The sequence below is a fragment of the Pseudochaenichthys georgianus genome, unplaced genomic scaffold (assembly GCF_902827115.2).
Source record: "Pseudochaenichthys georgianus unplaced genomic scaffold, fPseGeo1.2 scaffold_1854_arrow_ctg1, whole genome shotgun sequence".
In the NCBI taxonomy this organism is placed as follows: domain Eukaryota; kingdom Metazoa; phylum Chordata; class Actinopteri; order Perciformes; family Channichthyidae; genus Pseudochaenichthys; species Pseudochaenichthys georgianus.
Window position 1 is genome coordinate 10,001 of NW_027262605.1, and position 16,497 is coordinate 26,497.

The 16,497-nt window shown below is 48.7% G+C and overlaps 1 protein-coding gene across 1 annotated transcript in view; it reads left to right on the top strand.

Annotated features, from left to right (window-relative positions):
* The window catches only part of LOC117441629 (stabilin-2-like), a gene marked incomplete at both ends in the record, with an annotated part of 24,186 nt that extends 7,750 nt beyond the window's left edge, over positions 1–16,436 (top strand). The window contains 14 exons of the mRNA XM_071202264.1: positions 471–590; positions 673–717; positions 791–874; positions 3,092–3,247; positions 4,760–4,885; positions 4,973–5,032; positions 5,138–5,314; positions 6,397–6,486; positions 14,012–14,158; positions 14,238–14,297; positions 14,518–14,641; positions 14,726–14,875; positions 14,947–15,048; positions 16,363–16,436. Coding sequence (XP_071058365.1) covers positions 471–590; positions 673–717; positions 791–874; positions 3,092–3,247; positions 4,760–4,885; positions 4,973–5,032; positions 5,138–5,314; positions 6,397–6,486; positions 14,012–14,158; positions 14,238–14,297; positions 14,518–14,641; positions 14,726–14,875; positions 14,947–15,048; positions 16,363–16,436 — 1,515 coding nt within the window. The remainder of the gene's footprint in view (positions 1–470; positions 591–672; positions 718–790; positions 875–3,091; positions 3,248–4,759; positions 4,886–4,972; positions 5,033–5,137; positions 5,315–6,396; positions 6,487–14,011; positions 14,159–14,237; positions 14,298–14,517; positions 14,642–14,725; positions 14,876–14,946; positions 15,049–16,362) is intronic.
* Between the last annotated feature and the right edge of the window lie 61 nt (positions 16,437–16,497).

Sequence of the window (16,497 nt, forward strand, 5' to 3'; positions counted from 1 at the left end):
GGTGTGTTCAGGTGCTCATCATGTTCTGTGTTTCAGAGGAACGGGGGCTGCCACCAGTCCGCGGTGCGTTCAGGTGCTCATCATGTTCTGTGTTTCAGAGGAACGGGGGCTGCCACCAGTCCGTGGTGCGTTCAGGTGCTCATCATGTTCTGTGTTTCAGAGGAACGGGGGCTGCCACCAGTCCGTGGTGCGTTCAGGTGTTCATAATGTTCTGTGTTTCAGAGGAACGGGGGCTGCCACCAGTCCGTGGTGCGTTCAGGTGTTCATAATGTTCTGTCTTTCAGAGGAACGGGGGCTGCCACTAGTCCGTGGTGCGTTCAGGTGCTCATAATGTTCTGTGTTTCAGAGGCACGGGGGCTGCCACCAGTCCGTGGTGCGTTCAGGTGCTCATAATGTTCTGTGTATCAGAGGAACGGGGGCTGCCACCAGTCCGTGGTGCGTTCAGGTGTTCATAATGTTCTGTGTTTCAGAGGAACGGGGGCTGCCACCAGTCGGCTCGCTGCAACACGACGGGCCCAGGGGTCCGGAGCTGCTCCTGCTACAACAACTTCGTTGGGGACGGGATCAGCTGCAGGGGCACGGTTGCCCGGGTACAAAATATCAATATATATATATTAATGGATATTATATATATGTATATACGTGTTAATAACAACAGGAAGTGTCTCTCAGGAGCTGCTGGCCAGGAAGCTGAGAGACTTCTACGTGATTCTGATGGTGAGGGCTGGTGATTCACATTAAATATATATAATATGAATATAAATATATTAATAATATAACCCTGTTCCAGCTGATGGACATCCATCTGAAGGGCCGCGGCCCGTTCACCGTGTTCGTTCCCAACAAAGAGGCGCTGAGAGCCGCCGGAGTCAAGGTCAGTGTGTCTGACTTTACTGAATGACCCTGAAGGCATCGTTCACAGTTTTGTTATTGTTAGAAACATCTCCCTGGTCCCCGGCTTGAGCTTCAACCTCAGGATCCACGTGTCTGAGGTCCTCTCCAGAAGGAGTCATCACATACAGAGACTAGTTCAGCCTCAGGATCCACGTGTCTGAGGTCCTCTCCAGAAGGAGTCATCACATACAGAGACTAGTTCAGCCTCAGGATCCACGTGTCTGAGGTCCTCTCCAGAAGGAGTCATCACATACAGAGACTAGTTCAGCCTCAGGATCCACGTGTCTGAGGTCCTCTCCAGAATGAGTCATCACATACAGAGACTAGTTCAGCCTCAGGATCCACGTGTCTGAGGTCCTCTCCAGAAGGAGTCATCACATACAGAGACTAGTTCAGCCTCAGGATCCACGTGTCTGAGGTCCTCTCCAGAAGGAGTCATCACATACAGAGACTAGTTCAGCCTCAGGATCCACGTGTCTGAGGTCCTCTCCAGAAGGAGTCATCACATACAGACACTAGTTCAGCCTCAGGATCCACGTGTCTGAGGTCCTCTCCAGAAGGAGTCATCACATACAGAGACTAGTTCAGCCTCAGGATCCACGTGTCTGAGGTCCTCTCCAGAAGGAGTCATCACATACAGAGACTAGTTCAGCCTCAGGATCCACGTGTCTGAGGTCCTCTCCAGAAGGAGTCATCACATACAGACACTAGTTCAGCCTCAGGATCCACGTGTCTGAGGTCCTCTCCAGAAGGAGTCATCACATACAGAGACTAGTTCAGCCTCAGGATCCACGTGTCTGAGGTCCTCTCCAGAAGGAGTCATCACATACAGAGACTAGTTCAGCCTCAGGATCCACGTGTCTGAGGTCCTCTCCAGAAGGAGTCATCACATACAGAGAGTAGTTCAGCCTCAGGATCCACGTGTCTGAGGTCCTCTCCAGAAGGAGTCATCACATACAGAGACTAGTTCAGCCTCAGGATCCACGTGTCTGAGGTCCTCTCCAGAAGGAGTCATCACATACAGAGACTAGTTCAGCCTCAGGATCCACGTGTCTGAGGTCCTCTCCAGAAGGAGTCATCACATACAGAGACTAGTTCAGCCTCAGGATCCACGTGTCTGAGGTCCTCTCCAGAAGGAGTCATCACATACAGAGACTAGTTCAGCCTCAGTTTCCACGTGTCTGAGGTCCTCTCCAGAAGGAGTCATCACATACAGAGACTAGTTCAGCCTCAGGATCCACGTGTCTGAGGTCCTCTCCAGAAGGAGTCATCACATACAGAGACTAGTTCAGCCTCAGTTTCCACGTGTCTGAGGTCCTCTCCAGAAGGAGTCATCACATACAGAGACTAGTTCAGCCTCAGGATCCACGTGTCTGATGAGGTCCTCTCCAGAAGGAGTCATCACATACAGAGACTAGTTCAGCCTCAGGATCCACGTGTCTGAAGTCCTCTCCAGAAGGAGTCATCACATACAGAGACTAGTTCAGCCTCAGGATCCACGTGTCTTAAGTCCTCTCCAGAAGGAGTCATCACATACAGAGACTAGTTCAGCCTCAGGATCCACGTGTCTGAGGTCCTCTCCAGAAGGAGTCATCACATACAGAGACTAGTTCAGCCTCAGGATCCACGTGTCTGAGGTCCTCTCCAGAAGGAGTCATCACATACAGAGACTAGTTCAGCCTCAGGATCCACGTGTCTGAGGTCCTCCCCAGAAGGAGTCATCACATACAGAGACTAGTTCCTGAGCAGTGTCCTTCACATGCTGATATCAAGAGAGGGAGTCACACAGTCACAAGATGGAGGAACAGAAAGCAGTCTTCAATGTTTACTTCAGATCAGCTCCAGGTCAGAAATGAGCATGCTTGATGTCTCTCTCCATAATGAGCATGCTTGATGTCTCTCTCCACAGAGGCTGAGTCCTCATGTTCATCACAGAGCTATCATAACCTTAGAAGAAAAAGGACAACAATTAGGATCACACATATCACACATTACTCGCGGCCTCTCCCTCAATCTCAATGACGTTCATTTATTTTTCCCCTCTGTTTCTAACACATCAATAAACCCCAGATCTCCACCCAGATGTAAAGTCACATGACCTGAACTCATGCACCCAGCACAGCCATGAGGTTACAGCACAGTTATTGTTATTGTTTTATCGTTGTTCTTGTTGTTGTTTTCTTGCTGTTTCCTGCAGAAGCGCGCCATGACAGGCCCACCGCACCGCGAGCTGTTAGCTTCGATGCTGCGCAGCCACATCGTGATGTGTCACACGCTGCTGCCCGCCGACCTCGCCCGACCCCGAAACCTCACCTCGCTGTCGGGCACCGTGATGACCACCCGCAGCCAGGAGGTGACCAATCACAGAGCAGCCTGGATCTATGGAGCCATAACAGCTTCATCATATCACTTGAACTCTCGTAGCCCTTACACAATTTAAAATAACCCAATCAGAGAGCAGAGTCTGGGCAAGGGGCGGGGCTAACACTAACAATCGAGTTTCTATGAAGGTATTCTCACTTTCTGAAACGTGAACATGAAGGAGAAATGCCTTCATTATAGTCCCTTACCCAGTCCGCTAGCTAATGCTAACGCTAGCTGATGCTAACGCTAGCTGACCTTTACTGACCATAATATTGGAAATCCTTACCTTTTATTCTTGGAGAAATCAAACCCTGGTTACTTTAGCGACCCTCTGATGAACATTAGCATAATGTATGCACAGAGTTGGGTGTAACTGTAATAATATTACTTTGTCGGTAACGGAGTAGTGTAACGCGTTACTTTTATAATCCAGTAATCACACTACAGTTACTAACATTGCCCCGACACGCGTTACTTCGTTACTTTCTAAAATCAGTCATAATCAAACCTCAACAAACACCTGCAAAGAACACATGCTAAGGTGAAGCTAACGCACATAGCTGTTGTTTATTTATATCACACACGTGGTCTGTTCTTCTTCTCTGTCTTCCGGTTGTTGCCTGTTTTGAATGACGAATACACACTACCGCCGCCTGCTGGTAAGGAGAGTTATTGCCACTCACGCATGCGCAGTTCGTACGTGCTCGGCTGAAGTCTTTGCGGTGTCTGGTTCCAGTGCAACACATGGCCAACACGCAGGAGAACACGCCGACGCAACAGCGTGAGCAGAGATAGACTGAGCAAAATATACAGATAGCAGGAGACTGAGGACAGCCACGGTCAGATAGCAGGAGACAGAGGACAGCCACGGTCAGATAGCAGGAGACAGAGGACAGCCACGTTCAGATAGCAGGAGACAGAGGACAGCCACGGTCAGATAGCAGGAGACAGAGGACAGCCACGGTCAGATAGCAGGAGACAGAGGACAGCCACGGTCAGATAGCAGGAGACAGAGGACAGCCACGGTCAGATAGCAGGAAACAGAGGACAGCCACGGTCAGATAGCAGGAGACAGAGGACAGCCACGGTCAGATAGCAGGAGACAGAGGACAGCCACGGTCAGATAGCAGGAGACAGAGGACAGCCACGGTCAGATAGCAGGAGACAGAGGACAGCCACGGTCAGATAGCAGGAGACAAAGGACAGCCACGGTCAGATAGCAGGAGACAGAGGACAGCCACGGTCAGATAGCAGGAGACAGAGGACAGCCACGGTCAGATAGCAGGAGACAGAGGACAGCCACGGTCAGATAGCAGGAGACAGAGGACAGCCACGGTCAGATAGCAGGAGACAGAGGACAGCCACGGTCAGATAGCAGGAGACAGAGGACAGCCACGGTCAGATGTGTATGCATTCATTATAACCCCAAATCAACCAGATGGACCGGAAGACCTCGGGACGCTTGAGGATGAATGCTAACGTCATCTGTTGGTACTTCCAGGGCAGCATCTTCATCAACGATGCTAACGTGACGTACAGTAACGGCGTCAGTGTGAACGGGATCTTCCACGAGATCAGCAAGTTCCTGGTGTCTCCCGTCCCGGGCGAGGATCTTCCCGTCACTCTGGTCAGAACCTCAAACGGATTAAATGTATTTTTATTTTGTGGGATTCATTTCCTGTAAACTCACATTCTGGATGTTTCCGTGACGCAGCTGAACCTGACGGACGTCGCCGAGCGTCACGGGTATAAAACCTTCATCAAACTGCTGCAGGTGAGAAAACAACACGATGTCTAATGCTGGTGATGACATCCTGTTGAGTCCTTCAGCTCTCATCTCTGAAGTCAGATACTGAATGCATGAGTCTCCTGGTTCCAGGACTCCGGGCTGATGGACCTGCTTCAGAATCCCATCTTTCAGCCGGTGACGCTCTTCATGCCTTCAGACGACGTCATGGCCGCCTTGCCGAAGGAGCAGAGGGACTTCCTGTTTCACCCAGACAACCGGGCCCAGCTGACTGAGTACCTGAAGTACCACATCCTGCAGGGCCAGAAGGTGAGCCAGAACTAACTAAACCCAAGGTACCAAGTCCAGAAGGTGAGCCAGAACTAACTAAACCCAAGGTACCAAGTCCAGAAGGTGAGCCAGAGCTAACTACACCTGAGGTACCAAGTCCAGAAGGTGAGCCAGGACTAACTAAACCCAAGGTACCAAGTCCAGAAGGTGAGCCAGAACTAACTAAACCTGAGGTACCAAGTCCAGAAGGTGAGCCAGGACTAACTAAACCCAAGGTACCAAGTCCAGAAGGTGAGCCAGAACTAACTAAACCTGAGGTACCAAGTCCAGAAGGTGAGCCAGGACTAACTAAACCCAAGGTACCAAGTCCAGAAGGTGAGCCAGAACTAACTAAACCTGAGGTACCAAGTCCAGAAGGTGAGCCAGAACTAACTAAACCTGAGGTACCAAGTCCAGAAGGTGAGCCAGAACTAACTAAACCTGAGGTACCAAGTCCAGAAGGTGAGCCAGAACTAACTAAACCTGAGGTACCAAGTCCAGAAGGTGAGCCAGAACTAACTAAACCTGAGGTACCAAGTCCAGAAGGTGAGCCAGAACTAACTAAACCTGAGGTACCAAGTCCAGAAGGTGAGCCAGAACTAACTAAACCTCAGGTACCAAGTCCAGAAGGTGAGCCAGGACTAACTAAACCTGAGGTACCAAGTCCAGAAGGTGAGCCAGGACTAACTAAACCTGAGGTACCAAGTCCAGAAGGAGAGCCAGAACTAACTAAACCCGAGGTACCAAGTCCAGAAGGTGAGCCAGAACTAACTAAACCTGAGGTACCAAGTCCAGAAGGTGAGCCAGAACTAACTAAACCTGAGGTACCAAGTCCAGAAGGTGAGCCAGAACTAACTAAACCCAAGGTACCAAGTCCAGAAGGTGAGCCAGAACTAACTAAACCCAAGGTACCAAGTCCATAAGGTGAGCCAGAACTAACTAAACCTCAGGTACCAAGTCCAGAAGGTGAGCCAGAACTAACTAAACCTGAGGTACCAAGTCCAGAAGGTGAGCCAGAACTAACTAAACCTCAAGGACTGGAAGGTGAACAAGAACTCTAACTAAAGCATGTTTCCCCCCAGGTGTATGCTGAGGGTCTGATCCACCAGGAGGGGGTCCGGACTCTGCAGGGTTCCCCGCTGTCCTTCACCTGCGGGGGGGCGGACGCCATGGTGAGTACAGCAGCAGGTAGTGAGGTGTAGAGCAGGGGTGGGGAAGCTTTTTCCTCTCAAGGGCCAATCACAGCCCAGTCATTTGGCCCTTCCTTCATGCTGTGCAACAAGCAACCTCTGAATCCAGATATCTTGCCATGACTCGCGCATGCATGCACGTGCACGGTTGTGGCATGACCACCAAACAGAAAGATATGGACACAAGATGTGTGCAAAATCATTTAGTTTCCTATCCATGTGAACATGATTTAAGTGGGGGGGGCTAACCTCCTCTCGGGGGGTCCGGGGGCATGCTCCGGGAAGTTGAAAGCATCCATCTGGTGCACTTTGAGAGCAACATGAGACATCTCAGCACAGATGAAACAGAACTGGAAGCAGATTTTCTTTTTCTTTATGGATATTTAACAAATCACTCTCCTTTCAAACTGGATTCTTGTTTATTAATTAGTATTTTAGACCTGTTTACTTTATTCTCTTGTTTTTTTATAACTGTAATGATCATATGAAGATGTGCCTGACTGGTTGGAGAAAAAGCTTCTTATATCCGTTAGCATAGCGAGCTAACAGATGCTAATAACAAAGCTATTGCCTGTGTGCTCAGTGTGACGGAGGAGGAGCTCTCCACCGGGCTCTCAGCGAGAGACAGACACGCAGACACTGCGGCATGTGCACGGCTCCCTGTGGGTACTGCAGTTTCTGAAGTCCCGGAGCGGCGTTCCGGTGCTCTCCGTCAGAACTGCACCCCTCAGACGAGACACATACCACGTGGTGACACGTTAGGCTCGTGTTGTGTTCAAGGACCCTGACCTTAGCCAGGAAAAACAGGCACTCGCTTGTTTAATTATTTTGCGGTCTAGATTTCTTTATTTCTTTATTTTTTGCGTGTGTTTATAAATTACCCCGAGGGCCGTACCAAATGGTCTCGCGGGTTGTATACGGCCCGGGGGCCGGAGGTTCCCCACCCCTGGTGTAGAAGAAGAGGAAAGCAGAGAGAACTCTCCAGCTCATGTTCTTCAGATGAATTCATCTGCTGCCATCAGGGCGTAGATCTGCTCGCTTTTCATTCATCCCCTCTGCACTCAAACTTTAAAGTCCTTGATAGGTTGTTTCATTTGATTCTTGATTTACTTACTTATTGCTATGAACTGTTTATGGTCCACATCCAGGGGCGTTTGGGTGTTTTCTTCCTGCCTGTGCACATCAGGGGTTCCCAACCTTCATTGTGCCAATACAACACATTTCCTCAGCAGCAGCAGCAGCAGCAGAGGCTGTACGTCACAGCATGAGCAAATACTAGAACAATATGCATCCAAAACATTAACAACGTTTAAAAAAAGAACCGGTGGCGTTTTTTGGTTTTTCGGAAAACCAAAAAACCGACGTTATTCAGTTTTTAAACCAAAACGGGAAAACAGATAAATCAACGTTTTGGTTTTGTTTGTTTGATTTACGGATAATCCAGTGCTGGGAAAACGAGGAGAAGGCGCATTAGGACATCCCCGGGGTGTGTGTGTGTGTGTGTGTGTGTGTGTGTGTGTGCACGTCCGACAGCATTTAGCTCTACATCGAGATTAAGATTAAACGAACTTCTTATGGGAACACCCGCATCAGGCGACCTGTGGAGTCGGCCAGATGTGTGTCAATTACTGTTCATGGCCATTTGAAAACAAAGGCCGGTGTCAGACAGACCAACCCAGTCTTATAACAAAACGTGTAATAACTACGTTGGTCCAAAACGCAGGACGTAGTATTTCTACAAAAACGCCTCTGAAATCGTAAAGATCCCTACGTTTTTTTTCACCATTCATTCCAATGGCTGCGTCTATGTCACGTGATCTGCAACTTTCTCCCTGCAGAAAAAGAAAACATGGCCGACCTTCGTTTTATTCTGGGTGGAAATGCCTATTTTAAAGATAGTTTGGCTTTAAAATGCGTTTTGATGTCATTTGATGCGAGAAATATGAGTTGTTATTTCAGATTGTGTGTGCAGTGGATGTACATGATCTTTAGTTTGCTAGTTATTACGAAGATTACTTCAGGAAATCGCGACGTTTTCATTGTTACCAAGGTGGTTGCTAGGGACGCTGCTATCGATATTGTTTCTGTTATGTTGTGTAACTGTTTAATGGTGTTATCTTTATTGCTACCCCCTTCCCCGTCAATGTATAGTGTTGGTCCACAGCGCAAACATATTAGTTTAACAAAATCCGCATCTCAAATGGCGGCATAGTGTGGTGCCGAGAGACGGAAGGCGGGGGCGGGCTATCAAAGGTACAAGCTAGACGTTTATTTAGCATCTCAAAACACATGTAAACAGCTTCGTGCCCCGGAAGCGAAGACCGGCGGAGACAGGAAGTCCGGCTCACTAAAATGTCCGTGCAGAACAATACGCTAACCCATAGACCTGTGGTGAATAATGTCAATCACCACAATACGTTATTTCCCCTGTGCAGTTCTCCATGTACTCGACAACAACACATCGTTATCCTGGTGTTTATCTATTTGTTTGATTAATAAACACAAGTTGGAGTCCGTCAGGACCGAGGGTCGGAGCAGCTCTTCTGCTTTACAGAATATTACACCCGGAAGTAAGTATTCTCTCCGCTTCGCTGACAAACCCCGTGATAGTCCTCAAGCTCTGTGATTGGATGTTTGAGTGTGCGCCGAGGGTTACGCCGAGCGCCGAACAGCACTTGAAATGGGATGGAACCACGGCAGACTGTTCAAAACTGGATTTGAACGGGTCCACCGCGTCCCCCCCTCCCCCACCCCGTCCCCAGAACTACACATGCTGGCTGTTCTGTTTCGCAACATGTTCTCTATGGCACGTCTCTACTGGGAGTTGTAGTTTTAAAAGACGTTTTCGTATTTCCCATAATAAGAAGTGGCCAGTATTAAACTGTGTACATCCCTGGAGGTTTAGGGGACAGGAAACATAATGGGCAGTATTAATATATATACCCACATGCCAGCTAAGGTCAGAAGAGCTTTATTTAACAGCTGGTCTTATGTCTGTGACCCCTGTTGTTCATTGATGAGCCTGAAACATGCACTTGTCAAGGTTCAGAGGCACATTTTGCAAATATGGCAGTAGCCAGTTGAGGTGGTTCGGGCACCTAGTTAGGATGCCACCTGGGCGCCTCCCTAGGGAGGTGTTCCAGGCACGTCCAGCTGGGAGGAGACCAAGGGGTAGACCTAGGACCAGGTGGAGGGATCATATCTCTTCGCTGGCCTGGGAGCGCCTTGGGACCCCCCAGTCAGAGCTGGTTGATGTCGCCAGGGAAAAGGAAGTTTGGGGCTCTCTGCTGGAACTGCTACCCCCGAGACCCGACCACGGATAAGCTGGATGGCAGTAGCCATCGATCATCTTAAGATAAGATATACTTTATTGATCCCAAGTTGGAACATTTGCGTTACATCAGCATGTGTAACAGTTAAATATGCAGTTGTGTTTATTTGCATCATTTAGTATAATCACATAAATTCTGTGTTTTATATTCAACAATTCTGTGTTCTTTATTTATTGATTGTTCAATACCTGACAAGGCCGGAGATGAAAAACTTTGGTCACAGGTTCCTCAACAGAACAGGCATCACAAGACATCTTTCAATGTGTGTACCTCCATTACACTGTCATATTCTGCACATTTCTTATTCTATCTACATACATCTTATAAGAGTATAATACATATAATATCAGTTAAAATAAGTGCTTCAACATAGTTGCTGGAGGTATACACAACGTTTTTCATTCAGTGCAGAACTACACCACCGTTGTGTAGGCCGATATGATATGTCAATAAACCTTAGAACATCTTGAAATGGATGTGCAAAATAGTCATTACATACAGTCTTTAATTAACTATTAGTAGAGAATAACGAGTAATGAATATACTTTATAGGGATCGTATTAATATCTAATAATAAAAATAATGAAATGCAATAACATGCTTTAACCACCAGGTGTCCCTTGATATCAGCTGTGCACCTTTATGGTGTAAATACAGCCTATCTACCAATTGGATCAAATATAAAAGTGAGCCGAATTAGTGTTGATACTGCAAGGAGACGTATTGTGTGAAAAGAAATGTAAGATGTTGTTTAATGGCTGATATATTTATGATCCACGTCACGTTTTCAGTTCCTCATGTTTGTCTTCTCATCAGGGCTCTATAAATACAGAACTACGGCAGATATGTAATATGTAATGCAGCCGAACCGTGTATTACAATGCCGTTATGTGATGACTTTCAAAGAGAAAAGCAAGCACACTCGGAATAAGGTATTATTATTATTTTTTTTAAATGTTTTCGGTCTGTTTCCGGTATTTGTTAATGACGATGTGCTCTGAGATGTGAGACTGGAATTGCACAGGGGGGAAATAACGTAGGCTATCTTTAGATGCGGATTTTGTTAAACTAATATGTTTAGGCTGTGGACCAACACTATACATTGACGGGGAAGGGGGTAGCAATAAAGATAACACCATTAAACAGTTACACAACATAACAGAAACAATATCGATAGCAGCGTCCCTAGCAACCACCTTGGTAACAATGAAAACGTCGCGATTTAGTAATCTTCGTAATAACTAGCAAACTAAAGATCATGTACATCCACTGCACACATCATCTGAAATAACAACTCATATTTCTCGCATCAAATGACATCAAAACGCATTTTAAAGCCAAACTAACTTTAAAATAGGCATTTTCCACCAGAATAAAACGAAGGTCGGCCATGTTTTCTTTTTCTGCAGGGAGACATTTCAGGTGACATAGACGCAGCCATTGGAATGAATGGTGAACAAAAACGTAGGGATCTTACAATTTCAGAGGCGTTTTTGTAGAAATACTACGTCCTGCGTTTTGGACCAACGTAGTTATTACACGTGTTTTTGTGAGACTGGGTTGGAGAGACACAAACACACCGAACACACAGAGCTGAGCAGAGCACACACACACACACACACACACACACACACACACACACACACACGCGCGCCTTGGTGACCGGACATCTCCTTCATAAAACTAATAAAAGGGGGTGTAATCGAGCAGTTCGATGTGTGTGTGTGTGTGTGTGTGTGTGTGTGTGTGTGTGTGTGTGTGTGTGTGTGTGTGTGTGTGTGTGTGTGTGTGTGTGTGTGTGTGTGTGTGTGTGTGTGTGTGTGTGTGTGTGTGTGTGTGTGGTTAACACGTAGCACCCTATTTCACCTCCAAATCTGAGGCCATGGTTCTCAGCAGGAAACCGATGGCCCGGGGGTTGGGAACCCCTGGTGTACATGACACAAGCTGCTCATAACCGATTGATGAACCTGTTAAGCCCGAGCCTCAGACTCGAACGGGACGTCTCCAGAACAAAGGACCATGTCTTCTGAAAGGGAACATTCATAATCTCTGTTCTCAAAGTAACGATGAACCCGTGAGCTGGATGCAGAGAGTCAGACATAATATAGATGTCTTTATCTTAAAGTAAATTCAGATTGAACACACCATGACTTATGGGAAGATGGGAAGGCAGACTCAAGCTGTAGGAATCCAAAGTAAAACGTATAATAAGGACCCTGTATAATAAGGACCGCTTCTGGGCCATGTGCATGTTCATCATAGCAGCTGATATGAAATCTGCATTCTGACATAAAGATGGATCAGTAACATCTCAAAGGGACACAGACCACGGACGACCCTTCAGCAGCATCGTATCGCTTTGATGCCATGGAACACGACCTTGATCAGAACGGCCCGAAGGTCTCAGGGACTGCAGGTGACTGGAGGCCATCTCCCGTGAAGCTCCGTGTTGTGATGTCTGGTCGCTCAGCGATGACACCAATCCCTAGAGGATGGAGTCTCAGCTCTAATGGATATCTTGTTTGTGCCGTAACGATGAGTGATACGGGTTCTGTACCGTGAGCCCTGTGCTGAGGGCTCAGGCTCATCGAGACGCCTCTCGTGAGACGTGTGTTTCGGTAAAGACGGTTGGTATCGTCTCCCCTCAGGGACTGACTGATTGTGTCTCTCCTCTCAGGGACTGACTGATTGTGTCTCTCCTCTCAGGGACTGACTGATTGTGTCTCCTCTCAGGGACTGACTGATTGTGTCTCCTCTCTCAGGGACTGACTGATTGTGTCTCCTCTCACAGGGACTGACTGATTGTGTCTCTCCTCTCAGGGACTGACTGATTGTGTCTCTCCTCACAGCGACTGACTGATTGTGTCTCTCCTCTCAGGGACTGACTGATTGTGTCTCTCCTCACAGGGACTGACTGATTGTGTCTCCTCTCTCAGGGACTGACTGATTGTGTCTCTCCTCACAGGGACTGACTGATTGTGTCTCCCCTCAGGGACTGACTGATTGTGTCTCTCCTCTCAGGGACTGACTGATTGTCTCTCCTCTCAGGGACTGACTGATTGTGTCTCTCCTCTCAGGGACTGACTGATTGTGTCTCTCCTCTCAGGGACTGACTGATTGTGTCTCTCCTCACAGCGACTGACTGATTGTGTCTCTCCTCTCAGGGACTGACTGATTGTGTCTCTCCTCTCAGGGACTGACTGATTGTGTCTCTCCTCACAGGGACTGACTGATTGTGTCTCTCCTCTCAGGGACTGACTGATTGTGTCTCTCCTCTCAGGGACTGACTGATTGTGTCTCCTCTCACAGGGACTGACTGATTGTGTCTCCTCTCACAGGGACTGACTGATTGTGTCTCCTCTCACAGGGACTGACTGATTGTGTCTCCTCTCACAGGGACTGACTGATTGTGTCTCCTCTCACAGGGACTGACTGATTGTGTCTCTCCTCTCAGGGACTGACTGATTGTGTCTCTCCTCTCAGGGACTGACTGATTGTGTCTCCTCTCACAGGGACTGACTGATTGTGTCTCCTCTCACAGGGACTGACTGATTGTGTCTCTCCTCTCAGGGACTGACTGATTGTGTCTCTCCTCTCAGGGACTGACTGATTGTGTCTCCTCTCAGGGACTGACTGATTGTGTCTCTCCTCTCAGGGACTGACTGATTGTGTCTCCTCTCACAGGGACTGACTGATTGTGTCTCCTCTCAGGGACTGACTGATTGTGTCTCTCCTCACAGCGACTGACTGATTGTGTCTCTCCTCTCAGGGACTGACTGATTGTGTCTCTCCTCTCAGGGACTGACTGATTGTGTCTCTCCTCTCAGGGACTGACTGATTGTGTCTCTCCTCACAGGGACTGACTGATTGTGTCTCCTCTCACAGGGACTGACTGATTGTGTCTCTCCTCTCAGGGACTGACTGATTGTGTCTCTCCTCTCAGGGACTGACTGATTGTGTCTCTCCTCTCAGGGACTGACTGATTGTGTCTCTCCTCACAGCGACTGACTGATTGTGTCTCTCCTCTCAGGGACTGACTGATTGTGTCTCTCCTCTCAGGGACTGACTGATTGTGTCTCTCCTCACAGGGACTGACTGATTGTGTCTCCTCTCACAGGGACTGACTGATTGTGTCTCTCCTCTCAGGGACTGACTGATTGTGTCTCTCCTCTCAGGGGCAGATCTTCCTGAACGACGGGAGGTGTCGCATCGTGCAGAGACACCTGGTGTTCAGCGGGGGGATGGCGTACGGGATTGACTGCCTGCTGACGCCTCCCAGCCTGGGGGGGCGCTGTGACACGCAGACCACCTTCGACCTGCAGGTGCACCCCCTAACACCACTCAGACCTCCTGGGCTTCAGAGCCTTGTTGGAACTGACGATGTTTCTTCTTCTGTGGTAGATGAGCTGCGGGCTGTGCAGCGCCAGCTCCCTCCGCTGTCCAGACGGGTCCAAGCAGAAGGTCTGAGTCCCTCAGAGACATTCAGCCGTCTGTCTCTCTGTCTCTTTGTCTCTCTGTCTCTTTGTCTCTCTGTCTCTCAGGAGACGCAGAAGTGTGAACTCCCCTCAGTGTTCGTCTCTGTCTCTTTGTCTCTCTGTCTCTGACTCTGTCTCTCTGTCTCTTTGTCTCTGTCTCTCTGTCTCTGACTCTCTGTCTCTGACTCTGTCTCTTTGTCTCTCAGGAGATGAAGAAGTGCGACCTCCCCTCAGTGTTCGTCTCCAGGAACTCGGGGTGTTTCAGTGTCTGCACCGTCCACTTCTGGCAGCCCAAGTGTTGCCATGGTTACCACGGACGCGACTGTCTGGGTACAGGAAGCAGAAAGAACACGTTAACAAAACCAATAAAGAAGAAATGTAAATAACAACGGTTTTTGTTTGTGCCTCCGTCAGAGTGTCCCGGGGGCGTCGGCGCCCCCTGCAGTAACCACGGTAAATGTGACGACGGTCACCTTGGTAACGGCACCTGTACCTGTGACCCGGGATTTGGGGGCGTGGCCTGTGAGACGTGCAGCGCCGGGTTCTTCGGAGCGAGCTGCACAGGTGAGTGACCACTTCCTGTTTACCCCCAGAGCTGTAGAGGTGTCCTATCATCCACGCTTTGTGTCCCTCAGCCTGCAGCTGCTCCTCTGGGTCCTGTGAGGACGGACTCAGAGGGTCCGGGTCCTGTTTCTGCGAGGAGGGCTGGACCGGGACGAAGTGCGACACCGGGCTGGGTGAGTCCAACAGGAAGTCAACAGGAAGTCAACAGGAATAATAATAATAATAATAATAATAATAAGGCATTTTATTTGAGTGCTTTTCTTGAAACTCAAAGACACTTTTCAGAGTAAAACAATTATTAAAACATAATTAAAATAACTCACTTAAAATATATATATATATATAAAACACAACATTAATTACAGATTTAAAAAAAAGTCCTGCTTGTTGTCTGTGTTAAAGTGTGTGTCCCTGCAGGTGGAGGTGTGTTAAAGTGTGTGTCCCTGCAGGTGGAGGTGTGTTAAAGTGTGTGTCCCTGCAGGTGGAGGTGTGTTAAAGTGTGTGTCCCTGCAGGTGGAGGTGTGTTAAAGTGTGTGTCCCTGCAGGTGGAGGTGTGTTAAAGTGTGTCCCTGCAGGTGGAGGTGTGTTAAAGTGTGTGTCCCTGCAGGTGTGTTAAAGTGTGTGTCCCTGCAGGTGGAGGTGTGTTAAAGTGTGTGTCCCTGCAGGTGGAGGTGTGTTAAAGTGTGTGTCCCTGCAGGAGGAGGTGTGTTAAAGTGTGTGTCCCTGCAGGTGGAGGTGTGTTAAAGTGTGTGTCCCTGCAGGTGGAGGTGTGTTAACGTGTGTGTCCCTGCAGGTGGAGGTGTGTTAAAGTGTGTGTCCCTGCAGGTGGAGGTGTGTTAAAGTGTGTGTCCCTGCAGGTGGAGGTGTGTTAAAGTGTGTGTCCCTGCAGGTGGAGGTGTGTTAAAGTGTGTGTCCCTGCAGGTGGAGGTGTGTTAAAGTGTGTGTCCCTGCAGGTGGAGGTGTGTTAAAGTGTGTGTCCCTGCAGGTGGAGGTGTGTTAAAGTGTGTGTCCCTGCAGGTGGAGGTGTGTTAAAGTGTGTGTCCCTGCAGGGGGACGTGTGTTAAAGTGTGTGTCCCTGCAGGTGGAGGTGTGTTAAAGTGTGTGTCCCTGCAGGTGGAGGTGTGTTAAAGTGTGTGTCCCTGCAGGGGAGGCTGTGTTAAAGTGTGTGTCCCTGCAGGTGTGTTAAAGTGTGTGTCCCTGCAGGTGGAGGTGTGTTAAAGTGTGTGTCCCTGCAGGGGGATGTGTGTTAAAGTGTGTTGTACCTGCAGGTGGAGGTGTGTTTAAAGTGTGTGTCCCTGCAGGTAGAGGTGTGTTAAAGTGTGTGTCCTGCAGGTGGACGGTGTGTTTAACGTGTGTGTCCCTGCATGAGGTGTGTACGGTGTGTGTTCCCTGCAGGTGGAGGTGTGTTTAAAGTGTGTTGTCCTGCAGGTGGGTGTGTTAAAGTGTGTGTCCCTGCAGTGGGTGTGTAAAGTGTTGTGTCCCTGCAGGTGGAGGTGTGTTTAACGTGTGTGGTCCCCTGCAGGTGGAGGTGTGTTTAAAGTGTGTGTCCCTGCAGGTGGAGGTGTGTTAAAGTGTTTGTGTCCACTGGCAGGTGGACGGTGTGTTTAAGTGTGTGTCCCTGC